At 48.2% G+C, this 26477-nt stretch overlaps 10 protein-coding genes across 10 annotated transcripts; 4 read left to right on the forward strand and 6 right to left on the reverse strand.

The window, feature by feature from the left end:
• Window positions 1–133: 133 nt before the first annotated feature.
• On the forward strand, window positions 134–2282 carry F9C07_1761920 (Alpha/Beta hydrolase protein). The gene is made up of 4 exons (XM_071508372.1): window positions 134–457; window positions 521–745; window positions 848–1143; window positions 1220–2282. Exons 2-4 carry the CDS (start codon window positions 628–630, stop codon window positions 1784–1786), a joined length of 981 nt encoding a protein of 326 aa, XP_071367805.1. The 5' UTR covers window positions 134–457; window positions 521–627; the 3' UTR covers window positions 1787–2282.
• A 2252-nt stretch (window positions 2283–4534) lies between these two features.
• Window positions 4535–5068, reverse strand: F9C07_8536 (uncharacterized protein; the record flags this gene model as incomplete). Its single annotated transcript, XM_071511785.1, has 3 exons — window positions 4535–4611; window positions 4663–4769; window positions 4821–5068. The coding sequence occupies 3 exons, from the start codon at window positions 5066–5068 to the stop codon at window positions 4535–4537; spliced, it is 432 nt and encodes a 143-aa protein (XP_071367806.1).
• Window positions 5069–7867: 2799 nt separating this feature from the next.
• Window positions 7868–11879, reverse strand: F9C07_2286240 (nuclear pore complex subunit Nup85). The gene is made up of 3 exons (XM_041293935.2): window positions 9121–11879; window positions 8569–9070; window positions 7868–8516 (listed from the first exon to the last, which is right to left on the reverse strand). Exons 1-3 carry the CDS (start codon window positions 11545–11547, stop codon window positions 8035–8037), a joined length of 3411 nt encoding a protein of 1136 aa, XP_041149164.1. The 5' UTR covers window positions 11548–11879; the 3' UTR covers window positions 7868–8034.
• Window positions 11880–12252: 373 nt separating this feature from the next.
• Window positions 12253–13458, forward strand: F9C07_8538 (uncharacterized protein; the record flags this gene model as incomplete). Its single annotated transcript, XM_041286861.2, has 2 exons — window positions 12253–12928; window positions 13319–13458. The coding sequence occupies 2 exons, from the start codon at window positions 12253–12255 to the stop codon at window positions 13456–13458; spliced, it is 816 nt and encodes a 271-aa protein (XP_041149163.2).
• Window positions 13459–14437: 979 nt separating this feature from the next.
• F9C07_2261073 (uncharacterized protein) lies at window positions 14438–15828 on the reverse strand (the record flags this gene model as incomplete). The annotated part of the gene is made up of 2 exons (XM_071510152.1): window positions 15259–15828; window positions 14438–15238 (listed from the first exon to the last, which is right to left on the reverse strand). Exons 1-2 carry the CDS (start codon window positions 15550–15552, stop codon window positions 14438–14440), a joined length of 1095 nt encoding a protein of 364 aa, XP_071367807.1. The 5' UTR covers window positions 15553–15828.
• A 265-nt stretch (window positions 15829–16093) lies between these two features.
• F9C07_8540 (Afadin and alpha-actinin-binding-domain-containing protein) lies at window positions 16094–17938 on the reverse strand (the record flags this gene model as incomplete). Its single annotated transcript, XM_041286852.1, has 3 exons — window positions 16094–17572; window positions 17626–17706; window positions 17759–17938. 3 exons carry the CDS (start codon window positions 17936–17938, stop codon window positions 16094–16096), a joined length of 1740 nt encoding a protein of 579 aa, XP_041149160.1.
• Window positions 17939–19234: 1296 nt separating this feature from the next.
• Window positions 19235–21583, forward strand: F9C07_2246913 (leucine rich repeat domain protein). Its single transcript, XM_041293944.2, has 7 exons — window positions 19235–19310; window positions 19404–19498; window positions 19563–19697; window positions 19757–19867; window positions 19929–20053; window positions 20106–20631; window positions 20689–21583. Exons 1-7 carry the CDS (start codon window positions 19295–19297, stop codon window positions 21358–21360), a joined length of 1680 nt encoding a protein of 559 aa, XP_041149159.2. The 5' UTR covers window positions 19235–19294; the 3' UTR covers window positions 21361–21583.
• F9C07_2286244 (indoleamine 2,3-dioxygenase family protein) lies at window positions 21584–23673 on the reverse strand. Its single transcript, XM_041293933.2, has 5 exons — window positions 22993–23673; window positions 22617–22930; window positions 22394–22554; window positions 22037–22339; window positions 21584–21970 (listed from the first exon to the last, which is right to left on the reverse strand). Exons 1-5 carry the CDS (start codon window positions 23481–23483, stop codon window positions 21746–21748), a joined length of 1494 nt encoding a protein of 497 aa, XP_041149158.1. The 5' UTR covers window positions 23484–23673; the 3' UTR covers window positions 21584–21745.
• A 1195-nt stretch (window positions 23674–24868) lies between these two features.
• On the reverse strand, window positions 24869–25193 carry F9C07_2235684 (cytochrome c oxidase assembly protein; the record flags this gene model as incomplete). Its single annotated transcript, XM_041293888.1, has 2 exons — window positions 24869–25042; window positions 25098–25193. The coding sequence occupies 2 exons, from the start codon at window positions 25191–25193 to the stop codon at window positions 24869–24871; spliced, it is 270 nt and encodes an 89-aa protein (XP_041149157.1).
• Window positions 25194–25268: 75 nt separating this feature from the next.
• On the forward strand, window positions 25269–26157 carry F9C07_8543 (putative vacuolar ATP synthase subunit G; the record flags this gene model as incomplete). The annotated part of the gene is made up of 6 exons (XM_041286837.1): window positions 25269–25484; window positions 25542–25580; window positions 25638–25671; window positions 25737–25745; window positions 25806–25906; window positions 25984–26157. 6 exons carry the CDS (start codon window positions 25269–25271, stop codon window positions 26155–26157), a joined length of 573 nt encoding a protein of 190 aa, XP_041149156.1.
• Between the last annotated feature and the right edge of the window lie 320 nt (window positions 26158–26477).

Here is a 26477-nt window from a genome sequence, read left to right on the forward strand (position 1 = left end):
GTACAATGCCTTGGGGCAGAGGTGTAGTGAGATAAATGGTGTTGAGAGTGAAGCTGAGAAGAAGATGAAAGGACAATATCGCCCTGTGTCTGTCGCTATAACAGACCAGCCAGGCGAACGATTCATGCCATGGAAGGGATCAATGAGTGATGATTTATCTGGTCACGTTGGTGCCTAACCCTAACCAGGGTTATGTATTTGACTGCGTCCAGAACGAATGACGAATGATGCTTCTTCGATTAGCTTAAAAAAATCATAAAAATACAAAAAAAAATGTTTTCCCTACACTCTCAACCAGTATGTAATATTATCCTCTCTACAAGGGGATAAAGTATGAAACCCCACATTCGGATCGTCCCGACAATAATCGAGCCCGGATATCCCGAGCAAGATATAAAAGCATACACGGTCCCCGCGGGCTGAATCCACCACAATCACTCAATAGCCCATAGATCCAGTAAGTAATCATATATAGCTATATAAAACCAATCAAGAAACCCAGCCTAACACCATGTACCAGAAACATACACCTCACCCAAGAGAAATAAATCCAGATCCATCCGCATACACAAAAGCCCCAACAACCAAGCCCAAGACCAAAGCAAAAGCAAAATCAAAGAAAAGAAAATGGCATCCAACCCACTAACAGCCCTCTACAAAGAGAAAAACGGCTCGAAAATAACAACAGACATCTACATACCCCAAACTCAATCTAACAAGAATGTAAATGTAAAATACCCTGTCTGTACGTTGTCCCTACCTCCCCTCTTTCTTCCCACCTACCCCCGAAAGTATACAAACCAACCTAATATCATCATGAATGAATGATACTAATGAAATGAGAAAGTAATCAACATCCACGGCGGAGCATTCATGCTCGGCAACTCACGCATGGTCTCCATCCCCCAGATCGAGGACTGTCTATCCCGGGGCTGGATTGTAGTGGTCCCCAACCATCGTCTCTGTCCCGGGGTGAATATCCTCGAGGGCCCGGTGGAGGATTGTCGGGATCTCCTGACCTGGGTGTATGATGGTAGACTGGAGGGGTTTCTACGCGATCAGGGGGTGGGAATGGTAAGCGTTGATACAGAGAAGGTTATGGCATTCGGGACGAGTAGTGGAGGGTTTTTGGCGTTGAGTTTGGTAGTTTTTTCATCCTCCCTCTCCTTATTTTTGATCATATGTGTTAGATTCATATGCTAATGAGGGAACGGTAAAGGGCTACGACGTCCCCAAACCACCGAGAGCAATTCTCGATTTCTACGGCGCAGTCCATTTCACACATCCCTTCTGGACCGAACCTCTCCCGCATGTAGCTGAGAAGTTACCCCCGGGTCTGTCCCCGGAGTTTATGAACCGGGTTTACGAGGATCCGGTTCCCACGGATAGTTCTATCTCGCTCGAGGGCCAGACGGAGTCTGGACGGGCTAAGGGGCCGGACTTTTCGCGTCCGCGGGATGCGTTTGCGTTTATGCAGATTGCGAACGGGCGGGTGTTGAGTGCTTGTTTTCCTGGGCGGGATGTGAGGGAGATTGATCCTGTGTGCTGCGTTCGGGAGAGGTTTCCTCCTACGTGTGTTGTGCATGGGGTTGAGGATCGGATGGTTCCAATTTACTTGAGTAGGGAGTTAGTGAGGGTTCTGGAGGAGAACGGAATAGAGTGTGAGATGGTAGAAGTTCCCGGGGAGGATCATACGTTTGCGATGGGAATGGAGGTTGGGTCTAGGACTTGGGAGTTGCAGAGAAGGGGGTTTGATTTCTTGGAGATGGTTATTAATCGAGAGTAGTTCTCATTGGATTGTTATAGGGGTAGAGGAAATGAGATGTTGTATTTGTATTGGTGATGTTCTGGCCTGCCAGTTGCATGCACCGGAATATTAGGACTAATGAGTGTCGAGGTCACCAGCCTGGAAATCAAAAACTCCATCCATGCAAACTCGTATACTCAGTATACTCCCAATCCATCTCAATGCTGCATCGCTGAACCCAAATAACGAATCGCTGATCGCTGTCGTAGTTCGTCGTGTCTCATGACCGGCATCGACAGCCCTAGCTCAGTGCTAAGGGCACAAAGAATAAACCGAAATTAAAAAAAGGAAGCAGGGAAAGATCGAGCGAAATGTCGGAACTAGTGAAATGTAAGGAGGAAAGAGGACGCTTGCATTGAACGAAGGCCCGGAGAGTCGAATCGTCGTCGGCAGAAAAGAATAATTGGTCGCGTATGTTTTCAGGGTGACTCCAATTGCAATTGCCCCCAAGATTTACACATCACAGATGAGTCAAAGTGCAGCATACGTTGGGCATTGCAATTGACATATCTCATCGACGTCAAAACCCCTTGCTTGAATAGCCAGAATCGGGCCAATTGCAGCCTTTAAGTGTAGATCCGCCCCGTCGTGCGGCATGCTTTTCGCATGCATATCCGACGAGAACTACCTTCTCCTGCACTACATGGCCTCGTTGGCCATATGCTTCACACGGGTCAACCGCGTGTTGAAAATAAAGGCAACCACAGACTGAGAACCGCTCTACCACCTTGAAGCACATGGTAAATGATATCGGGGTCTGTAAATTATAACAATGAAGAGAGGGCGGGTTGGCGTCCAGCGAGATGCGACAACGAAATCAAGTCGCCTGTCAAAGAGCGACTCGAACACAAAAGGACAAGGAAAATCAAGGGAATGTTGTCGGTAGTTTGCTAAACCGGGAAAGGGAGATGCTAAAGTCCGATCATTTATAAAAATTGACCTTCAGGCGACCAGACCATCATAGACCACGATGGGGACACAGAACGGAACAACTGGAGACAGAAGCAAGTCCCATGCTTCTTATCCAAGCCGCTTAGAGAGTCAAACACCGACAGATGCAAGGCATCCGTCAAAATCAACGGTGGTTCATTGCCCGAAGAAAACGTGTATCGCGACTAGGGCAAGAGGTGCTAAAAAAAATTAAAAATTAAAAAAGGGAGCCAAGTGATGAAAAAATAGTAGGACCCAGTCTATCGGGCAAGGTTAGTACCATCCATAGTGGTTATGCTCCAATCCACGTAGGGCCGACGACGGACGACGCCGAGCCCTAGTCGATCAGTGGGGTTCGTCGGGCTGAGTCCTTCAAGTTTCAATTCAGAGCAAGCCAGACCCGAAACTTCAGATTGCAAACACATGCCTCTGACTAATGCAATTGTTGCAGAAGGTAATTTTGCGATGACAGCTGATACTCATTGCAAACATGACCCCAACCGGGCATGGTTATCCACTTTTGATGGAACCGTTGGAGCCAAGAAGGCTAAGGGATCGCAACAGTCTTGCAAACCCCTACCATTCTGGCAAAATAGCGCGGTCCTTTGCAAGCGCACGTCCTCCTGTGGCAGGGGTTTTCAGCTGGCTTGTCTAACGGCACTAATATAGAACAGACCTCATTCCTCTTCTTACCTGTTTCGAGTCGTAAGGCCGAGGAGAGCATGGGGCGGTCAGGACACAGAGAGCGAATCAAGTCCAAGGTGACAAACCGGGCAACTTGTAGAGTGCTCCTTCCAAGGTCTAACGGAGATTAGTTCCAATGTATGAGGGGACGGAGAAAACCGGTGGATTGACACAAGGCTGACTGGTGAGTGGAGAGAAGGCAGCTGGACAGTGGACGGTTTGCCCGTCAGGCCTATCACCGTATCACGTTTCCCCTGGCGGGGTCACTGGACCAAAGGATGGCCTGAGTCATTCTTTCCCATTGGCCAATCATCGTGCCCCATTGCCAGGCAGCCATTTCTGGCCTGATCCCCATGAGGACCTTTGCAGCATGCCCTACGAGCCCTAGCCATGGTCAAACATCTTGTTCTTTTTTAGTCGCTTTGCTTACTGGTCAGTTCTATCTTTAAGTCGCAGGTTCTTGTATCAGGTTTATGTGGTGACTCAACTTAGTTGGCAGACGCTAGTAACCTCTTCAGCTGAGGCTCTTAGTCTTATCTCTTACCTTTGAGCCTCCGTCAAGCTCTTGCAGCGACTTCCGAGACACTAGACTCGGTTTCATAATTGCCATTGCCGACGTAACCGAACTATTGACCATACTGGATGTCATCCGAAAGCCAAGGTCTTTTTAACTTGCATTAAATCGGCCGCGAGCCTGTGTCAGCCGCACCCTTCCCACTTTTGTTGAGCCAAATGGTTATGAAGGCTCGAAAATATCTTGTGTTCGATACCATACAACTTCGTTCTCAAAGTAATTTATGCATTAAGCTTTTTCTCTAGATTTCAGCCTCATGCCGACGAATCATATACTAGGTGTGCAATGTCCCTCGAGCCACCAGCAGCTGAAGACGATACTAGTAGAACTTTGTCTTTCATTTTGTTCAATGATTGAGCCAATCTATAGCAATGCACGCCTCTATCTGCATTGCTTGCTCCCTGTGCCGCCGCAAAGAAACGTCGATAGGCCTCAGAGGAATCATATGTTGATCCATTATGTGTTACACCAGATTCCATGTGCACAGAGGATTATAAAGGCCGCACAAACTGAGGCGTAAAACAATATGTTCAAACACTTCAGACACGTTCTCCTTTGTGATCGTAGCAAGTAAGGACACCATCTTCAACAGTCACGTGTTGTTTATCCCACCATGCTATGACGGTTAGCTAGAAAGCGACTAATATATATAAATGGCAACACCTACTCAGCCGTGTCCATTTGGAGTTATCGGGGTTGTCTTTATAGACAAAGCAACCTAGTTCCTTCTGTTCTGGAGGCCCGTTACGCAATATGCATTTTTCAATATATGTTCTATTTTGGGAGTTCAGTACAAATCCGTCAAAATTGGAATTCAATACAAACTCGTCTTTCTCCTTCAGTAGATCGTCGCAACATGGTTTGAGGTCCAACTCAGTGGAAACGTTGTTTCCAGTTCCGTCAGGGCATGTTGCTTTGAAGAAGGATTCTGTTCCGTCTTTTTCAACAACGCCATACTCGGTGCAGTTGGGCCACCACCACTTCTTGTATTCAGCAATCTTGTCATCTGCAACGTCGCCGCTAGCAGGTAATGCTAGTAGTGGTAAAATCAAGATACCGAGATTGGGAAGCATGGCTCTTTTGAATTACTAAGAATTATCAGTGTATAAATCGGAGATCCAAGTTTGGAGGTGGCCATAGTGGCTCTACTTATATAATTATCAGTCCTTAGAGACAGTCCATTATACATATCTAGGGGTCTTTCTCTGTATACTTTGGGTTTCTTTGTGTCTTCCTTGTTGTGTTGCAGATGATATATAGAACCTTTCCTCAAGCCAATGGGAGACCGTAAAGACAGAGCTAATATCTTTTAGTGAGCTTGGGAATAATTTAAAGTGACGATCCATACGTTTCTTATATACTTCCTGTCTTTTCTATTTTCTCAACGCCTTTTGTACGGTTACAGACAATTTGGGACTTGGTATTGTGCCAATCTTGGATGTTTGTAGGTCTCACTGGATAAGGAACATTCCATTCCAGTCATTCACCCTGGTGTAACATTTCTTTCAGATGACACAGGTTATGTATCAGAATGAAGAAATCTCAAACTTAACAAATAGATCTATGACACAAATAAAGGGAAACAAGAAGATCAAGAGAAACAGAGCATGATAACACATGCGTTAGTGTGGAAAGAGGAAGTCTCTGGCGTCGCCTACATGACAGTCAATGGGGTGGTTATCAATCTTTTTGGCTGTTGGGGCATAGTCCAACATGAAAACCATACAAGGTAGCCCTCATTGGTATTTCAATTCATCTTCTTTGCCCTCTAATTCCGAAACCCTATGCAAAATATTTGCTATGCAAGCGACTTTATCATCGATGCAGAGCCTATGGCCATCGCGACTAGTTTATGGACCAACGGAATGGACAAAGCTGACTCTTGTCATATATGAGAGTATATGAAAGTTCTGCCCAGGCCTTTTTAGGTGATACTAAACAGTTCCATCCTTGCTAAAGTTCAACTTTGTAGAACATGCCCCTGTGCATGGCTTCGGCAATTAAATATACAGAATGGTCAAGCAATTGGGGAAATACTAGCTATATCTCTCTAATTGTCTCCGGACTATTCATAATCGAATTGAGCGACTCTTGTATGCATATAACGACGTCTGGTCCCTTCGGTGACTTGAGTGCTAGGATCAAGAGACTTTAGACTTGTAGTGGGCCAATAGGTATGGGTGATAGTGGAGCAGTTGTTAGATAGGATGGCGTCGATGGCCGTCGAGGCGAGAATGTATTAGATTAATATTTAGAAGATGATTCTGTGTGTTTATATTCCGGTATCAGGTACAGTAAGTTAATGTCGTCTGACTCGTTATCTGTATCGTAGCCGATAAGGGGCACTATAGGCTGTGGCTGCATTCATTTGACCGGCAAAAGAGATCTATTCCTTGTATTTTGTCCAAGCGCCGGGAGGTTCGAGTATATGATTGACATAAGCTTGCTCACCAATGTAACATATATATGGCGGTTCTTTTGTTGTTTATCGAGGTCATAAGAACAATAGAAGTTTTTCGATACACAGCTTGTCGTTATGCATGACGCTTGATGTGACGGCAATCTATCAATTAGGCGCTTTCTGATGTTTCAATGCTGTGGATGTAATATAGCCCTAAAACTTACGTGCTGGGAGCTGAAGGACATCATTCTGGCTTGATTAGACGAGGGCGTTATAGACCAGCTGGTCAGTGACTGGGTAGAGGATGGATACGATTCGTTCAAATGCCAGTTGGATGTAAGTCTAGGTTCCGCCCACGACTAAAAGTGTGCTTTCTTTTTTACGACGCTATCTGAAGTCAAGAGCGGGTGTCTTGTCCCTGGGCGTAGCCACTCACGATGCGTAGATATGGACTAAAGTAGTGTTTCGTGTTCAATCCAGTAGAGGAGGAAACATCAGCCTCAAATGCATCCTCGGAGCTGGAGGAAGGTTTTTGGTTGGTGTTCCCATTTCGAGGATGGAGTACTAGTACTGGACGCTTGAGTGCTGTAGTACGTAGTAGTTTGTTGTAGATGGTGCCCACGAACAGCTGCTATAGACTTCTATACCTAATGTATGACCCAAACGCGATTGAACTAGTCCGGTATAGACATCCCTGGCCTGACAGTCACCAGGAGCGTGTGCGATGATCCATGAGTGCGATTCTTGAGGGACGGAACCCATGAGCACAGTAACTACCTTAAGCACGAAGTCTGTACATAGACGACTAAGTACTGCCACCTCAATGGAACCATCTTCTCCTCGTTGCGTCCTTAAGACGAATAGCAGTCAGGTAGGTGGCTGGGTGACAAACCTACAGGGCCCCAAAATAAAACCTGGGGCATCATGATATGATATGTATTTGGATGAGGATAACAAGGTTGGAGATTTCCTTAATAGTACTATACATGCCATAATATATGCAGTGACTAAACATCTATTCACGGCTAGGGAAATAAATCCAGTCTATCGGTTCACTAATGGAGAGGTGCTGTTTGGGTTTATTCCCTTTCACTGCCTTCATGCAGCAAGTAAATAACGCGCTGATAGTGGGAGCCAGGGAATGAGCATGTAGCTCGTGCAATTCCAATACATTGAATGTGTAACTTCTAACATTTTACTGCTATACTGTGTATAATACACCTGTATTCACAGGCTCTTATAAATGCTTATCCGCGGTCCCATCCTAAACTGCCTTCTTCTATGGAAAAGCCTCATTGTATGTTTATACATTACGTACCTTAATACAAAACCATACTAAATAGTGTAGTATTCAACATGCACAGGCATCGCGGGAATAGTATATCTACTAGATGCCTCCCAGAATCAGCTGTAGCTCTTTCCCGTGTACGATTCTCAGTACAACATGCATGAGAAGGTACTATAACTAATAGCACAGTAGCTGTAATACGTTGCGTCCATGCGCATCGGATTTAATATTCCTTTATCCTTACTGAACGCTATTACCCATTATACATAATACATTCAAGAAGTGACAAGCACCGACCCCTTGGAAAACAAGCGTACATGCTAATGCTAGAACTTTTTATCAATCCCTGATTAGACCGACCCAAGAGCTCCGAAGCTCAGTCCTTTGGCAAGCCCCAGTCGCAACATCCGGAGAATATCCTCTCCCTTGGCGTCCTCCGGTAGACCAGCACGCCAGTCCCAGCCTCGCTCATGATACGCCGAACGAGCGTCATCACCAGAACGAGGCACCAACACGCCAGAGCTGCCAGCAGATCCGGATCCCGACCGGTTCCGTGCGGACTCGATCATATCACTACCGATGAACGAGAAGGTGCTCGAAGTTGTCAGCGAGGACACGGACTTTTTCAGCAGTGCGCGAGGAGATGGTGGGAGAACAAAAGCGTCATTAGATGCTGAATCGGCGCCTGCGCGCTTGGAGGAGTGATACTCGATGAGTGTAGAGCGGAAACACTCCTCACATTGAGCATAGACGCGGGGTGTAACCGTCTCAAGATCCTCAATGGCAGACAGAATGGCGGATTGTTGAGATACGGAAAGAGTGGGTGTAGATTCTAATGTTTAGTTAGCGGCCGAGCTGATCCAACATGAAACATCGCGACTTACGTTCGACAAACGGCAGAGCCTCTCCCAGAAGCGCTAATAAGCCATCGACTTGCACCGCCGAATCTCGGTCAGGGTCGTAAAGGCCACCGTAAATGCTGTCTGCAGCGCTACTGATGACCGCGACCAAAGCTTGAGCCGCCGCTCGCCGTCTGGCTAAAGGCTTGAACCGTGGTCTTTGCCCCTCTTTGAGACCAATAGCCTCATCACGAGTCTCATAGTATCGTCGCAGAGTAGCGTAACCACTGAAGTAGAATTGAAGAATGCCGGCAGCTTCCTCATCAACCCCAGCCACGGCCGAGAGGCATGCCTTAGGTTCTCTGATCAACGAGTGAAGCTGTTCATCAAGGTTTGCAGGTGCAGGATACGCGCGTGATTGGACGAGACTGTAGGAGATAAGGAGATCAACGACGGACTTGACCTTTCGTCGGTTGTGTGCCCGAGCATAGCAGATTAAAGCAAGGCCGTATTCTTCGGTCTTGGATACTGTGAGATCGCCAAAACGCTGCAATGAATTAGTACGTAAATTTCCGTTGGCACGAATTGGTGACTAACCTCAGAGACTCGTTTCCCTTCCTTTTCTAGACCTAGTTCGGAGCATAGCAACACGGCTCTGTCCATCTGCTCCGCAGTGTCAAGCGGTAACTTATCTAATAGCTCTGACACGCTCTTCTGCATCTTCTCATGGTCATTTAAACGGCTTAGAACCTCGAGCGCCAACTCCCAGCCCTGTCGGACACCATTGTCCATGCTTCCGCGCTCAAATAAGCCAGATGCATAGCTGCTTAGAATGTCGTCCTTGCTAACACTGCCCTTCTGCGATTTACCATCTTGACCATAGGAGAGGACCATCAAGTCATTCTCGCTCAAGCCCGTTAGCGGCTTTGCGCCGGTTGTCGTCTCTAGCCAGCCACCGGCAGACGCAACTTCAGCCACAGCAGACGCAACACACAGTGACCACGTCTGGAGCAATTCTAACACGCCATCAACGTTTCCTTCAAAGACGGAGGCCAGTCCAACTTCAATGCTGCTGAGAGAGTTGACCCGGAAACCGCCGTCATCGGATTCTGCATTTGTTGCACTATTAAAAGCAAGATCAAGGCGACGAAGATAAGCGTCCTCAGGATTGCTGTTAGAAGGCTGTGGTTTCGATACCCGAGGACGGAGAAAGTGAATGCTAGTGCTGGCACCGAGTCCGTTGCTTGGCGCTGAACTCTCATCATCATCTTCCCCGTCCCACCAAACAGTCAAGCTGATCGTCGCCTCGACCCAGTCCTGTGCAACATTCATGATAGCGCTCGTATCTCCGAGGATAATGCGGTAAAGGGATCTCAGGTTTTGGTAAATCGTCCATGGAACACGGCTTTCTGCCATGCGCGCAGACTGTGCAAAGGAGAATTCGCCCGCCGCACCACTGGGCTTCAATCCAAAGTTTATTGCCTGGAAACGATTGCCCACAACCGGGGCCTCAGAGTCTTGCTGCTCACCTCCTTCAGCAAATTCCTCAAGGTCTGTCACTGCAGCAAGCACACGTCTCCTGTACATGCCCCACTCGGTTCCCCTAACGTCCCAATCACCGTGCTGGGTGCCAGGGCATGAGTCTAAAATCTGTAGTGCTCTATTGACGCACTTCTGGATATTCTGCAACTGTGCCCCACGATAACCCGTTTGTGGTAAGCCGTCCTCCAACGCAGACCTAGCGTCGTTGAAATCTGCAACTCGCAAGATGTCCGCGGCTTCGGGAATATGACCGCGCAATACAGCGGCCTTAAGAATCTCCCAAAAGTTTGAAGACGCAGTAGGATTTGGATCCACATCTTTTAATGATCGCAGTTCGGCCGTCTGAGGATAATTTCTATTAAGCCAATCAAGGAGCAGCTTCGGTATGGGGATGGGCGCACTAGTCCTCGAGCCGGCAAGCACAAGACTTTGCGGTGCCGCAAAACCTAGGGGGTTGGGAAAACTCCCTGACCTATCACTTGATAGAGGGGGATGGTGAAGCTGTAACAAAAGAGAGCCCAGGAAGCTCGCCTTAATCACGCCAGGAGCGTGGTCCCCAGGGCCCACTTGTGTACTAGAGATCCTAGACACGCCCTCGTACTCTGCATATAATTCCCAATCTTCCGTGAGTTGGCTACAGACCTCTGACAGCGTGACCTGAAAATCCACGTCTTGGTATTCAGCCTTCCGCACTTCGTCGTACAAGCGACATATTTCATCCTCCGTGTTGATAATGACTTGGCTCGGCTCTTCGACCGACGCGATACGCGATCTTGATGTAAAGTTTCGCACAATTGACGGAATGGGAGAGTCCTTCTTGGGGGACAGTTTCGTTTTGCGTAGAGGTGATTGATTTGCCCATTTTTCATCGAGCTTAGGCCGCTTCGCATTACTTGGATTTGTATATATCGGTTTTCGTTGATCTTGCGAGGTGGACTGTGGGAAAACGGGCTTTCCAAACTGAGAGTCCAAGAAGCTCAAGCGGTTGCCGTCTCTAGTTGTATCTCCTACGTCCATGTCGCCATCCACTTCTTCTTCCTCTGGAACGGCCTCCTCGCCCTCGACGCCTTCTTCCATTTGCGACGAGGTCAAACTATCTGACGGCCCAAAATTGGTCGAGTCACCAAACCGGCTATCATTTGTCACACTGAAAAGTGATTGAGAGGGCGCAAAAGACTTGGCTGGAGCTGCTTTCCTTCCCCGTGGTGCTGGATAATCGAAGGATGCGATCGAGGACCCGAATATGCTGTCATTGGGATTGATGTTTCCGGATTTTGTAAAGAGAGAACCGGGGGAGTCAAACTGTGATCTAGAGCTCATCTGGGAGCTGCCAAATACGGTGGACGGAGGAGCGCCTTGCGGAGTAAAGGAATTGGATGCCGACGGCGGAGCACCCGCAGGGGTTTCAGATAAACTGAACAAGCTGCGAGATTTTCCAGGGGTCGAGGGTGGACTCGAGTCGAAAGGAACCTTAAAACTCATGTTGATTTGGTGGTGGTCGGTGTAACGGGGAGAGCATAAACAAAGCGATAATTCTTGGTCGACTTAGATCTGCGGAATGAAAAGTTACCACCCCAGTCGGGGGCAGACAACTCGTGCAGGTGGGATGGGCACCTAATGCCAGGCGCGCACAATTAGCCGATGACCCTCCGCCAGGTGATGGAGTAATCGAGTTACAGATTTAGAAATTGTCAACACCAAAGTGCTATGTAAGTTCCTCTTCTTCAGCATCGCCAGTCCGCCCATCAACGCGCTCGGGGCTTGGCACCAGCTTCGATGTCAGGTGATATCAGGTGACTGTGTATCACATGACGGGTTCATTTGAGAGGCTGGATCACGTGCCTACGGTGCTCCAGTTTGGGCAAGTCGTATTCGCTAGCCGCTCTTGGGTTGCCCAAGGCTAAATCTGGCCGGCGTTCCAAAGCCAAGAGCACAGCCCTCGGAGCCTTTCCTGCTAATAATTGGATGGCATTCCTTCACATTGTTCTTTTTTTAAGTTATCCCTTGGAACCTCATGATGATGATCAACGCTAAGCCTTGTGCTTCTCGTATCAAGAATCTTAAAATGATCCCACGATTCTCACCTCAGAATAGATATATAAGATGCGTAGAAAACGCCCCTCGAATAACCCTGTATCCTATCTCTTATTCCTCACTCATGTGTAACAAGATCTTGACATCCGCACAATGAATCCATCCAAGTCCATTTCGGATCAGGAGTCTTTCGATGGAAGTCTCTTGAACTCAAGCAGCAACTCTCGCCTCTTTCATGTATACCATACTTTGTGGCGCTATGATTACACCGTGACTTCGGACGACAAGACACCTCTTTTCTTTGTGGATACGTCGTCTTTCACCCCAAAGAAGCCAGACCTCACATTCCATGCTGGCACTGATAAGAAGGCCCCTGTTGTGGGCGTCTCCAAATTCCTACATTTTTCAAGGCACATGAAAGTAGGGCTTGGTGACCCGCAGAGTATCGACCAAGTTGAGTGGGAGGACCTTATCTCTCAAAACATCAGGAGCAACAAATACCGCTGGCAAATGACAGTCCGGGGTGCCTATGGAGCAGAACGACGGTCTTTTATGTGGAAGAGAACACACTCTGTTGCGGTCGAGGGCTCCTCCGCATCTAAATGGAGTAGTCGCAACTTCAAGCTGGTCGATGAGCAAACCGGTCAGATTGTTGCAATCTTTACCAGCACTGCTTTCAAAAGCGTCAAGAAAAGCGGCAAACTCCAAATCGACTCGACGAACTATGGCGAGGAGTTTGATCTGATGGTCCTTATCACTGGGCTTTCTCTGTACGAGAAACAAAGACGGCGCGACAATAGCAATGGAGGTGGCGGGGGTGGTGGAGGAGGTTAAGGGATTTCTCTTCCTCTTTTCTTCCATATTTTCTTCCTTTTCTTCTTACTTTACCCAATATTCTGAGATACCAAGTTTGCTTCTTAAGTTACTGTGTTATATATGGCTAACGATATGATGTCCACCACTCCTTGTATCTATATAATTCTTGGCATTTATTATGATGACATAACCCACTATGTCTCCTTCAACCTCCAATGAAACGAAACAAGCTTAACTTCACAAGTATGCAGTTTGCCTAGAAAAGTTTTCTCTTCCCTCGTGCTCCTTCACCCCTCGAACGACTATGTGAGCTGAATGCTTATTGTAGTGCGCAAGACCCGACGCATGGTACAGACATCTACAATAAAAACTATTGAAAATCTGATGTATATAACGATTGCAGCCTATGGTGGCTTGACTTCGACCACTGTTGCCGCGAGATGGGCAATCAGATTGAAGTTCAAGTTTGTGAACCTGATCCGGGCACGTAGTCTAGCCCTGATCATTCTAGCGCATCTTTGCGCGATCCTTTTGTCGCCTTAAGTATGACTGGTGCATCGACCAGTGGATATCCGGGCTACCAAGGGCAATATGGCGAATCCTGGACGACCGCTGGAAACCGTATGCGCAGTGGCCCATGGTAGAAATCTTTGGACAGGATTTCCCTAACGAAATTGAAACAGATTAGTTCAGCTTGGCTTCTCCCTCCCAGTACTTACTAAGTCAATATCAGGATATGCGCTTGCGCATGTCTAGCATATCGGGCACTCTGGTCGCATGTCCTTCTATTACGACCTGTTTACGTGAAAGGTGCTTGTTTAGAATGGGTAATCTATCCAATGCATCAAACAAGCAAAAGAGGCTCACAGACTCCCAATTTCCTTGATTAAGCAGAAGTCACCCTCGGCGTAGGATACAACTAAGTTCACTTGGATGAATGGCCAGAAAGACAACGGCTACGAAAAGTATTAGAAGTCCATCATACACGTACATAAAGACTTCGCTTTGGAGTAGGAAGCCATCCAAGCCCTGAAAATACTCCGCGACTCGAAAACCCGACCGGATCAGAATGCGAAGGCTTGAGAAGTGCAATGCAAACATATGCTTTTGCCAGGGGATGTCATGATCCGCGGACTCTGAAGTGGGACGCCTGGCTAATCTTCCCTCACTATTTATTACTACTACTGACGACCCACTCGTTAAGCTCAAGATTATCTGTCATGGCGAAGAGAAGTTACTTCTAGTTCCTCAGGAGGATCAGTCTCTTACTTCAGCCATAGTTCTCCCGATGTACTACCATTAGGGAACCCATCAGCGGGACGGGACTATACTGGGGTAATTCATGGTCAATAACTCAATCGAATTCAATCTTCATGCTTGATCTGTAACTGCGTTTTAAAGCCATATTTGTACAGACTCTGCACCCTGCCCTAGACTCAATGTGCGCCCTTCTATACCATCCAGTAATCGATACACCAGACCTACCCTACTCCAGCAGAAACCAACGCCCACATGGTACATCCTACAACTTCGCTTGCTTCTCCGTCTCATTGACCAACACGTATCGATACCGTGCTTTACCAGCATCCATATCAGCCAACGCAGCATTTACATCCTCCATCGGCCTCTTCTGAATCCACGGCAACACACGCTTCTCAGCCGCCAACTGCAGCATGAGGCGAATATCCTCCGGCGAACCAACATTCGACCCAGTAACCTTCACCCCCTTCTGAATCAAAGAAAAAGCCGTCAACTGTGGAAGCGGCTTCTCAGGCGCCCCGACCTGCACAAACGTCCCATCCACCTTCAGCAGCCGCAGATACTGACTCAACGGCATATCCGGCGCATCAACAGTACAAATAATAAGATCCAGGGAACGCGAATGCATCCTCCCCCACTTCTTCTCCTCATCGGTCGCAATAAACGCATCCGCCCCAAGCCCCTCAATCGCATCTTTCCGTTTACTCGACGTCCGCGAAATTCCCACCACCCGATCACACCCCAACGCCCTCGCAAACAAAATTCCCAAATGCCCCAGTCCCCCGATGCCCACAATCCCGACCGACTTCCCCGGCCCAGCGCCGTACTTCCTCAACGGCGCAAACACAGTAACTCCACCACATAGCAACGGCGCCGCCTCAGCCGACGGCAGCGAACCGGGGATCTTGAACGCGAAATGCGCCGGTCCGCGCCAGCGCATCGCGAAACCCCCGTATGCTTTGCTCTTGTCAGCGTACCGCGAGTTGTACGTCCCCGTGAGTCGGGGACAGTAGTTCTCCTGTCCGTCTGCGCATTCAGAGAGTCCGCTTTTAGGCAGGACATGCTTTGCGCGCCGATTCCGACCCGGTCTCCGATGCGGATCTCCCGGGAGGCTGGGGATGATGCCAGCGTTGGGACTTCCGAGCCGATGCGGGTCACGGTGCCGATGATCTCGTGGCCGACGACGCAGGGGTAGTCTGCGGGGCCCCAGCCTGAGCGGAGGGTGTGGATGTCTGTCCCACAGATCCCGCAGTGGGAGATTGCGACTTCGATGTCGGTTTCTGTGAATGGTTTGGGGTGGAAGGTCGTGAATGTTAGGGGGCTGGTGGCGTTGTTGGCTACCCAGCCCTTGAATGTGTCTGGGGTTGTTGAGGACATTGTCGGGTGATTATTGGGATGTTTTGATTTTAGGTATGTACGTAACTATGTGAATGGGTTTGACCTTGTATGATTGTTTGTCTGGGTGTCGTTGATAGCGGACGGGTGAGGTTGATTGATTTGCTGGTGATAATATGTCGTTATTCAAGATCCGTTCAATAGATAAAGTGAAACATGAGGCACACAGACCTTTGAGAGATTAAGAGGGGATAAATGTATGCACACCACTCAAAGGAGAAGTCGGCTACTCTAGAGCAAATGGTGGAGATCGAACCAAAATGCGGACCGAGTCAGGAATTGCCGAGGTTGCGGGATATCCTCATGAATATCAACAGTAGGGATGTGCAGCATATCCAATCCATTACATGCATTATGATTAACGAGTACATGTTTTCAACTAAAGACAGAAGAATTCCCATGCGCCAGGTCAGGTCAAATCATGACAATCGTATGCAGCTAACAGGTAGCACGCAGAGAAGTATTTACACTGGAGGGTATCAAACACATCATATCCTAAACACACTGGCTTACAATAGCTTGTTCACCGGGATGTCATCCCCATCAGCTCGCCCAGCTCGTCATTAGTGAGAGTGCTTCTTCGCCGATCTTGGCTCCCTTTAGAACCCTTCACTGCGCGGCCTCTCTTACGGCTCTCGCCTTCTTTGCGGGCCTGTTCCGCAGCACGAGCTTCACTCTCGGCGGCGGCTAGCTTTTGCGAAACACTCATCCGAGTTTGAGAACTGGGGCCGTGCTCTTTAGTCAGACCTGACTTTTTCGGCTCATGCAGTCTGCTAGTCTGGCTGGGTACCTGGCGAGACGTCTTGGTCTCCGGTTTTCTCCTCGACGGCCTGCGCGTGACTGTCTCGGACTGATGCGCTTTGATTGGCAGAGTATCATCGCCACCACTAGGTTCACAAGGTGATCCATGGAGACCAGGTGTAAAAGAAACCTTTCGTGGCAAGCGCGCGGGCCGAACATTCTCGCTCCGCTCCTTCAGCGCACGATCAGTGCTCTTCTGAGACTTTTCCTCCCGTACCGGTAGCTGAGTGTCAACAGAAGCCGGAGGTAGCTCAGCGCCCTCTTGAGAAGCTTTGTTTACGGAGTCTTCTTCCTCTTCAGCCTCCTGATCCTCGTAGATTGGCGACTGCATCTGTGTCTCCTCCTCGTCGGCTGGCGCAAGATCCTGAGCCGAGTCTACGCTAAGGTCGAGCCTCATACCCATTCGCAACTCCTCCGCTTGCACTGAGCCACCACCATCGGCGATTCGTCTGTGCCATCCATCCATCATGGTAACAGCTTGTTTCCATCTGCTCTCCATCTTTTCCCAGCTTTCCCGTAGCCTCCCAATTTCCTCATCGCGCACCTCGACTTCTTCGAGCGGTACAAAAGAGGGGTTAGTAAGGAGTGTTCTCAGATGGTCAAGCACCCTATCCATTTGGTTGGACAGCTCTTCACAAGACGCCGGAAGTGTAGTAACTGGGCCTTGTGATGATTTCTGAATTCCTACGCTTGCGCCGTTCGAATACTCTTCATTATCCTCGCTTTGTGGCAAACCTTGCAAGTATTTTAGAGTCTGGACGGTGTTCCGCGCAAGCATAATCAGACTATCATTCTCGTCGCTCAAGTTTTGGCATAACTCCGTCAGAAAATCATTGGTTTCCTGCTTCAGACTGTAGCCTGGATCATTGACATTATCACCACCCGACAATAGCTTGGATTTGGAAGATCGATCGACTGCAGGGTTTATGTTTATGGTTGTCACGCCTAGCCCCTCCCGTTTTCCTCTCTGACGTTCAGCCAGGTGAGACTTCAATCTCTGCATCTCCAGGTCACGCTTGCGGATATCGTTGGCACACTGAGCCCGAACTTGCTGAATCGTAGTCTTCATACGCTGGACTTGATCTTTCAGTTGTCGTACCGTAGCGTCGGCACTCGCTACATTAGCTTTCTGGGCACGTTCTTGCGCTTCCGCCAAAGCGACCGATCGGGTCAATTCAGATGTCTTCGCCTTGAGTTTCTCCTGTACGCAGTCTTAGCTTCTTGTATAGCCTCTCAAGTGCCGCTGTAACATACAATCTCGAGTGTCTTCTGGGCATCCTCCGCCCGCAATGTCCGAATCGTAGTCGCTAGGTTCTCTCGGTGTTCGGCTTCGCGCTATTCCCACTTAGTCAGATCATGTAAGATGTAAGGCAGGAGATTCACGCACATCTCTCCTTAGGACCAAGTCATTCACCAAGTTGATGACTCTCGCCATCGCAGCCCCCGTGCCACCCTCCTCATTCTCCGGCTGAGCGAAATCGATCGGTCTGCCACTTTTCAGTAGCCCCCGGGCGAGAAGAACATTATTTATATAGGTAGATGCCGCCTGTAAATTATGCGGCTCCATGCTTGCCTGCAAGCTGTCGGCCAAATATTGGATGAACTGGCGGGGATCGGGCGACTTAAGTCGTGAGGATTCAAAGCGTTTCGCAAAGGCCCCGAGCCGTTATTTTCACTTGCAGGGATTCCGAATGGGGAAGAATGTAAACACCGCCTTTTCCGCGGTGGGCCGGATGCACCAAAGGCGCAGTCGCATGATCGTCGCCTCCGTTGCCAGGCGGACTTCGAACTAAACCGCTTTGGTTCTTCAACCTTACTCCAGATTCTGTCGCATCTTCTTGCACACACACTCTGGTTCAGATAAACCTGGAACTCTGTTGTACGGCAAAATAATGATATTTTTACCCTTCTGAGCTATGCAAAACCTACGATGCTTGTAATGCATACCAGAACTTCGAATCTCGGCCATCTGAGTCTTTGCTTGCTCAAGAATAGCGCGCATTTCTCTACGCAACTCGGAGTTTATTTGTTAAATGTATGGTGCTGAGGCTTTTCTCTGGCCACATATCCACTGTCCATGCTTTCATGACTGAGATCTCATGTGTTGACCTTGTAAGGTAACATGACATTGAGAATCTCGTATTGATTTCTTGTTTATCTGTTATTCGTTTTTATTATTTGCTTTTTTTCCAAGGAAGGTTGAGTCTTGAATGCATAAACTCACACTAATATTACCTGTCAGAAAGTTTCAAGGACGGGTCCCAGTCCAGAGACAGTGAACCTACGATTCATACTGCAGATGACACACCCTTCTAATGTGCTATACGTATGATAGCAGTTTAGTTTGTTTAATATGAGCCTTACGATGGCTCTGTGCTGAGTTACCTAAAGGTTTTTTTATGTCCTGTCAGACACATAGTTCAGGGCCGTAAAGGACACATGGGTACTCCGTATGTAAGCCAGACAGAAGCAGGGCTATTCGCATCATGTCAATCGTTAAAGTTGACAAGTCAAGCACAAATGAAGTACTGTGCATATGCAGGGCTACCCGAGAATACTAGTAGTAGTGAGAAGGCAACCGATCGTGGTGTCTGTATCGGTTGAATTGATTGAGACGATACACACGGGAACAAACCGGTTTAGCCTCATATCCATCCCAGTGCGACGATCCATGGATTATCTAGAGGAGCAAAAATACATCAGGAAGTAACAAGGGCATCCATGCGAACGGAACGATACCCCGTAGATTCGTTGCCTTGAAAATGGAGTCCCGTGTTCGATGGGGACGCTTTGCCCGATTCAGGCTAGTGGGAGGGACTTTGGTCTTTTTAGCAAATCCTAATTAAAAGACAAGCACGTCCAGTCGCGTAGGTTCATCTCCTCACAGCATGGACCTCTTACTGAGTCAAGTCGAAGCGTTGGTATGATGGGCTCTCAAGGTACGTGCTAAGACTCTCAAACTCTAAAATACTTCTCATGAAATGTCCCGACACTCTGGTGATGATCATTAGCGTAAATCTAACGAACCATAGCTCTAGCGCGTGGCGAAGCAGCTGCCTTGCAGCGGCATGGTCAACAACTATACCAGACGGGCAGCTTTAAGGCTGCCATCGATGCATTCACAGAGGTACGGCGAGTCAATATTACATCGGACTTCAACCTGTTAGATCTGACAATCTTGGCTGCCTCAGGCATTAAATAGTAAAGATGCTGATATGCTTGGTATACTTGATAATCGCGCCGCTACTTACACTAAGCTTGGTCAATACGATCGGGCACTGAAGGATGCGAGGCACATGATCAAAAATGACAAGCAAGATGAACGAGTATGGCTCTGTCGCCAAGTGTTCAGAAGGCTTCATACCCCTTTGCTAATTTGAATCAGGGATATCTTCGCTGCGCAAAATGCCTTCTTTTGGAAGGAAAGCTCGAGAAGGCTTTAGAACTCTACGCCTATGCGCTAAAGACTTTGCCTAGTAATCATCCTCGGCGTGAGGTCAGTGCTACTGTCCAGTGGATATTGGACCTTGTCGCTAGGGCTTTACTGACCTGCGTAGCTCGTAGAACAACTACACAACAAGCTTCGAGATAAACTAACATCTAAATGCTGTGACCCATTCAGTGTGCTGCCTCTTGAAATAGCAGCGATGGTGTTAGAGCATCTTAACTTCAAGCAGATTGTGTACGTGGCTCAAATTGCCGTCCCACGCTCTCTTCTAATTGTCATCTTCAAGGGCCATCCTGCGCGTATCAAAACAATGGGACAGCTTCCTGTCCTCAATGCGAGACTTATGGATGCGGATTGACTTGACCGGTGCCCGCAGCAAAATCCATTGGTGTTCCGTCCGGGCTTACATCCGGCGGTCGAAATCCATGGTGACCCATGCTATTGTGAAGAATATATCCTCTAGTTCCGCAGAAAGAGTCCTTCAATTCTTCAGCAGGTGTCCAAGATTAGAATACTTGGAAGTCGGGACGCCGTTTAGCTGTCAGAACTTCTATGAAATGTTCAAAGGCTCCCGACGCATGAAAACGCTGATAATATCAAGGGATATGCCGGTACCGCAAGAGTATATTACCAAGTTCCTGGGAAGCTTGCCTCTCCTTGAGAATATCAAAATATACAAAGCCAGAACTTCACCTTCATCAAAGGTACAATGGCCCTCAGAGCTCCCACACCTACGGAGCATAATTCTCGGCACTACAGAGGGATCATGGTTAAACGGGCATACGTCTGCCCTACACATCCCTCGCAAACAAGTACTATCACCCTGTTATACGCTTCCTCTTCAAAGCTCAGCTAACTGACTGTTTCAGCCTGATCTTCCCTATTCCATTGCAAATCTTGAAGAGCTGTGCCTCAACTCAGATCCAGACGTCTTTTTCCCTTACCCTCCTTCTTTCAACCCAATAGACTTTTCGCGACTTCTGCGACTGGACCTCAGCGGCATATACATCAGTGACGAATTTACTCTACCGCCTAGCCTTGAATACCTACGCATCTGCGGTGGTGCTGCAACTGAGGAATTCCCATTTTCTAACCAGCGTCCTGTCGAGTTTCACAAACTCAAGACCCTCATGTTCAGGGATGTGCCTTGGGTCTCGAATAACACCATGCTTATATTTCTCGTGGAAGCCAAAGCCCCACTTGAGGTACTTCATGTAGACAGCTGCTTCCGATTGCGCGGGACTGCTTTCTGGCACAGCCTATGCCAACATGCCAACGATTTAACAGAACTCAACGTCTCCCATGTTATCGGGATCAATGATAACTTCTCGAATCAGATTGTTGAGAAGATGCATAAATTGAAAGTCATTTACATGTCTTATACCGAGATTACCGGCATCTCCATCAAGACATTCGCCGATGCCCGAGTCTCTGAAGGCAATGTCATGAGAATCGAGCGGCTACATATAAAAGGGTGTGAGCTTGTCTCACCAGACGCAATTGCATATGGCCGGGCACACGGCATTGAGATACTCACTTGACTCAATGATACACCAAGATGACTACCTAAAAAGGAATTGCCTAAAGGATAATGGCGTCCTAAAGTCAGCCTTGCCTCAACGAGCGGGGCCTTTGCCATGCAACAGAGTATATTCGGCGGATCTGCCGAAGTGTTCTGAGAAATCAAACTTTACACCTACTCCTATGTGAACATACGATGCAATGCAACCCGTGTTATTGAAGTGAACTTTAGCGAAATTGGATTTGGATCATTGAATAAGGTTGTGGAGTTAGGTAATCTTGTCTGCAATGTAGGAAATCAAAATCGTGTTGTACTTGAATTATTCCAGGCCTCGCTAGTATGTCCAAGAATATACAAAAGCATTAAATTCACAACAGCATTCATTTTCATAACAGTCACGACTCTCAGAAACCGTTCCCCCTCTCCTGACACCACTTCTCAACCTCCTTGGCCAACTTATCCTTCTGGTCACGCACCATCTCCATCATCGGCTCAACCTGTTTCTGGAAAGAAGCATCATACCCAGTCAGGCCATTAGCCGAATACTCCGGCTCCTTCTGCGGAGCAAGATAAGTATCATAGATCGAGATCATCATATCCATAACAGCCGAGAGCTGGTTAGGAAGCCACTGTAACCACGCATCAGCCACAAGTCAATTTCCAATACTTAATAACAACACGGAAGAGAAACATACCGTAACAATAGGGCTACCACCGGTAGCAGTGGGATGAGGCGTACGACGAATGATATACTCGCGGGCGAACAACCAATGACGCCAGCGGAAGCTCCGCACATGGTTCAGGGTCTTCAGGAAGAGAATGACGGTCTCGGTGTCCTTGACCACGAAGTCGCGGACGCCGACCTCCGCGGCCTTGGAGTTCATGTAGGCGAGGAACTCGCGGTGAGGGAGGGGGCGGTAGGCGCGGAACTCGTGCAGGATCTTGGTGAGTGGGGTGGACGGCATGGGGATCTGACAGAGGTGGTCAAGGAGGGGGATCTGGGTGGGTTAGTTAGTCTTCAGGTCGGATGGGGTGGGTGATGGAGTTCGTACCATGCTGTCGTTGGCGCCGCTTTCGCCGCGGAAGTTGAGGGGCTTGTTGTCGAGCACGCCGTCGTAGATGACGCCGTTCGGAAACATGGATTGGTTGGTGATTCCGAAGATGAAGACCCGGAAGGAGAGGTACTCGCTGGGCTTGGAGTTGGCCCACATGTCTAGGATGAGTTAGTTTTGGGTTGGGTTAGGGGTTTTGTGGGATAGAGGGAGGGTTGCTTACCTTCCATGCAGGCTTCGATCTTCTCCATAGATGATAGAATCTCTCTGAAGCCGTCGTTGACTTCGGCGCGGGAGCCGCCTTGTTCAATGGTGTCGACGACCTTCAGGGCCCCGCTGATCAGTCCATTGGAATCCTTGACCATGTCGATATGGGTCAGGATGAACCCGGCCTCGGAGGACTTGGGGTTAAGGCCATGTTCAAAGGCCCGGACAAGACGGAGGTTGTCATATACTAAACCCTTCTTGGGATCGGCAAGGGTATAGTTGAAGAGAGAGTATGCGGCAGCATAGGACATGAAAGGGGGGATGTCCAACCTTATGATAATTAGTTATACCAGAGAATAAAGGAAGGCGTGATTGCTTGGTTTGTAACATACAGTTGAGCACAACGATACATAGGGCAAGCCACAGCCCTAGGAAGCACGTCACGTCCCAGGCCATACCCCTTGTCAGGGTTTTTGCTCCAGTTCTCCCAGCATGGCTCAAGCAGGTAAGACGAAGCCAAGAAGGAGTAATCACGGAAAACGGCAGTGACAGCATAGAGGTCTGGGGAGCCATCAGCAGTGACAAGCTTGTCAACTTCGGCGGTGAGGTCAGGAAGCTCCTGGACGGCAGGACCCAGTTCATAGGTAGCCAGAAGACCAGGGGTACCATCAAGCTTCTCCACAGGAAGACGTTCAAGCAAGGACTCCAAAGGTTTGAAGGCATCAGGCAGCTTGGTAGGGGACATAATGAAGGGCAAGAAGCCGGTGGAGGTGGTGATAGTGAAGGGGTCCAAGGACTTAGGCAAGGTTGCCGGGTCATCATGGATATGAGGAAAACGCTTCACGGTAGTGGAAGAGGTTGGAGGGACCTTGGTTTGTGTCATTTTGAAAGAGACAGAAGGGGACAAGATAGTGTCTATGTAAGAGTAATTCTATGGGAGACGATATGGTATCAAAGAGAAGAAAGGAAGACGCTTACGGAGGCAGAGAGCCGACCCAAAGATGAAGTGAGAATAACAAAGGAAACTGGAGCTGCTTAGAGAGGATTTGCTGTCTCTTATGGCTTGATGAGTGAATGGATTTGGGCGGGAAAGGAGGCGATTCTTATAACATTCAGAGGCCGGTATCAATTCCGGCCTCGATGGCACTATTACCAAAAAGATGAGAAAACCCGTGGAGACTTGATTCCGGCCGATATCACCGTGATATCACAGCTGATAAGCATCTTGATATGGATTATTGAGGTCTCCTCGCAATAGCTGATGAGAACACTATCCCCTCTATCTCTATCTTCATCCTTGAAGGCATATACAAGAGATCTATATAGATCCTTGGCATTGAGGGCAAGCTAGGATCACGGGGACACGCTAAGCCGAATGTAGCAGTGACTTAACTATGCTACAATGACGCCTTTTCTTGCCATCGTGACAGGTATGCTATTTCTAATGACTATGCTGGTATGTGGCAGACTCCACCTCATCACATAAAGCTTGAAATCAGCCAAATCAAAGCATTTCCATCGTGCACTTGTCATGAACGTACGTATACAGCGATTTGTCCGCTCTATATTTCACCCTCTGCCAAGGCATACTGCCCCACATAAACCTATTTGATTCGCCAGGAAATCCGGATCAAGAGCAAAATAGCCTTTCCTAGTTGCATGAGGCCGGAATTGGGCCGGCCTCCGATAATAGCCGGCCATCTTTTTATGTGCGATACTGTATATAGTTGCAATGCTCGGTGTTATCTTGATCCTTTCCATGTATATCCTGGGCCATTTCCTACCGAGATTTTTATAGCAAACTATGAGCATGCTAGGCGATCGGGAGATAGAAATAAAGGGCAGAAAAACAGACTATGGTGTCTGTTTTACGAAGCGTCAGATAGACAGATTCCAGATGAGAAGGTCCATCATGGCCTTTCATCTAGATCCTGCCACATTCTGACGACAGACAGTTGTGGTGCAACCACGTGAGCAGGTCATACAGTAGTACAGGATTCTTCGTGCGACCAAGAGGTATCAAAGGTCATCTTTATGGCAGTGTGAATGCGAGTGCATGCGTGGGAGCCGGGATTCTATATCATATACTGTACATTCGGGTATATTATACAAGTGCTAGACGTCTACTACCATATTCAGTTTAGTTATGTTTGATGGTCACTCTTCAAGGTAGTTGTTCCCCGAGGGCTTTGGACTTACCAGATGAGAACCTAGAGCGTAGAGCATAACACCCAGCTCAATCCAACACTGTGATTATGCTTTTGAATTTTATGTCCCTCTCCCCTGTTTCGTTTCGCCTCCACTCTGATCTTCTATGTTTGGGGAGACAGTTTGGAGTTTCCTGTATTCTTCTTCAAGCCTTCGCTGAATCTCGAACTCGGCCTGCCGTTCTTGTCGAATACGCTGCTTCTCCATATCTCGTTCAACCCCCTTGTGCATGGACTTCAGAAATGGCCAGGGGTTAGCGTCGGTCAACGTTTCAGAGCAAGGTACATACGGCTTTATCTTGTTCTTGTGCCCAGTGAACGAAGTAGATGATTCCCGCCGCACCCAAGCCGGTAGCAGCCAGTGTCAGCTTAGATGCTCGAGACATTTTATATGTTTCCGATTGTGACTTTTGGGTAAAAAGAAGCAATTATCAGGCACCACAGATCCAAAGAACTCTGGCATGGTCCAGAACTTGCAACGGATTATCGGCGATTATCACAATGGCGGTGATAAGTGGCAGAATACAGACCGCCTACAGCTGACCATTCGTGGCGGCCTCGGGGAGATCATCGGCGCATCTCCACGCCTCCGCCTTATCTTACTGTGTCCCTATTTCTCCCCTCCCTCTTTGTTTCGATTTTCCATTGTCAGCCGAGAGGATATATTAGTAAAGATGGTGAGCGCAGGACTATGCGTGGTTGTGAAAGCTAGCGGTGCTAATAATACGTTATAGTCCGCTCAGAACTCCGCAGGCATTCAGACCCTCCTCGATGTAGGTCGTGCTGTCATAGTGTATCGCAAGGGCTACATGATTTAACGCAAGTACTAGGCCGAGAGAGAGGCTCAGAAGATTGTTCAACAAGGTCTGTCTGCTCGACACAGGCTTGGGAAGATCACATGCATATACTGACGCATCGCGCTTGTTCAGCTAGAGAATGTACGATTTCCCTTCATCCCTCTCGACATAAGATGTGCAGACCTGATGTGTAATTTCTAGACCGTACGAAGCGCATAAGGGATGCGAAGTCAGAGGCACAGAAGGAGATCGAGGAGTACAGAAATCAGAAGGAACAAGAGTTCAAGAAATTCGAGGCTGAGGTGAGCATGACCCCGCTCAATGAGTGTTGTAAACTATAAGGTTTAAATGGCTAACCGCACATGTTTCTCAACATTAGCACTCGAGCGGATATAAGAAGGCCGAAGAGGATGCAAACAAGGAGGCAGAAGTGAAGCTGCAGGAAATTAAGGATGCTGGAAACAGCAAGGGCGCTAAGGTTGTCGAAGACCTTATCAGTGCGCTGACCGATGTGAAGCCTGAGGCTTCCGAAAAGATCCTCAGCCAGGCATAGGCTTGCGGCCATAGGACTTCTCCGGCATCATCGAGGGGATATATTTATTTGGGGCTTACTATTTTAAATGCTGTGAATATAGCGTTTGTTTCGTTGTTTTGATTCTAACCACGTCTAATTCCTTTAAGCCCACTCCAGCAGATGTTGTCAACGCTGGACAACGCCTACTTCGGCCTGAGGCAAGATCTGTGTCATGGCTCTATATAGATGAGCTATTTCTTTAAATACCTTTGGGCTCGGATGGCTCTGAAAGGATACGACTTCCTATAAGAAACATTTTAATTGGGGTTCTAGATATCTGCCTAGCTCGAAGGCTACGG

This window comes from Aspergillus flavus, chromosome 6, assembly GCF_009017415.1.
Source record: "Aspergillus flavus chromosome 6, complete sequence".
NCBI classification, from domain to species: domain Eukaryota; kingdom Fungi; phylum Ascomycota; class Eurotiomycetes; order Eurotiales; family Aspergillaceae; genus Aspergillus; species Aspergillus flavus.

Bases quoted from the DNA above. Each gene is read 5' to 3' on its own strand.
- F9C07_2246913 (XM_041293944.2), top strand. The intron at 19,499-19,562 runs GTACGGCGAGTC...TGGCTGCCTCAG, and splicing joins CCATCGATGCATTCACAGAG to GCATTAAATAGTAAAGATGC. The intron at 20,054-20,105 runs GTACGTGGCTCA...GTCATCTTCAAG, and splicing joins CTTAACTTCAAGCAGATTGT to GGCCATCCTGCGCGTATCAA.
- F9C07_2286240 (XM_041293935.2), bottom strand. From the start codon at position 11,547: ATGAGTTTTAAGGTTCCTTTCGACTCGAGTCCACCCTCGACCCCTGGA. The intron at 9,071-9,120 runs GTTAGTCACCAA...AATTCATTGCAG, and splicing joins AAGGGAAACGAGTCTCTGAG to CGTTTTGGCGATCTCACAGT. The intron at 8,517-8,568 runs GTAAGTCGCGAT...ACTAAACATTAG, and splicing joins GGCTCTGCCGTTTGTCGAAC to AATCTACACCCACTCTTTCC.
- F9C07_2286244 (XM_041293933.2), bottom strand. From the start codon at position 23,483: ATGACACAAACCAAGGTCCCTCCAACCTCTTCCACTACCGTGAAGCGT. The intron at 22,931-22,992 runs GTATGTTACAAA...AATTATCATAAG, and splicing joins ATGTATCGTTGTGCTCAACT to GTTGGACATCCCCCCTTTCA. The intron at 22,340-22,393 runs GTACGAACTCCA...TAACCCACCCAG, and splicing joins GCGGCGCCAACGACAGCATG to ATCCCCCTCCTTGACCACCT.
- F9C07_1761920 (XM_071508372.1), top strand. From the start codon at position 628: ATGGCATCCAACCCACTAACAGCCCTCTACAAAGAGAAAAACGGCTCG. The intron at 746-847 runs GTACGTTGTCCC...GAAATGAGAAAG, and splicing joins AAATGTAAAATACCCTGTCT to TAATCAACATCCACGGCGGA. The intron at 1,144-1,219 runs GTAGTTTTTTCA...GGAACGGTAAAG, and splicing joins GGTTTTTGGCGTTGAGTTTG to GGCTACGACGTCCCCAAACC.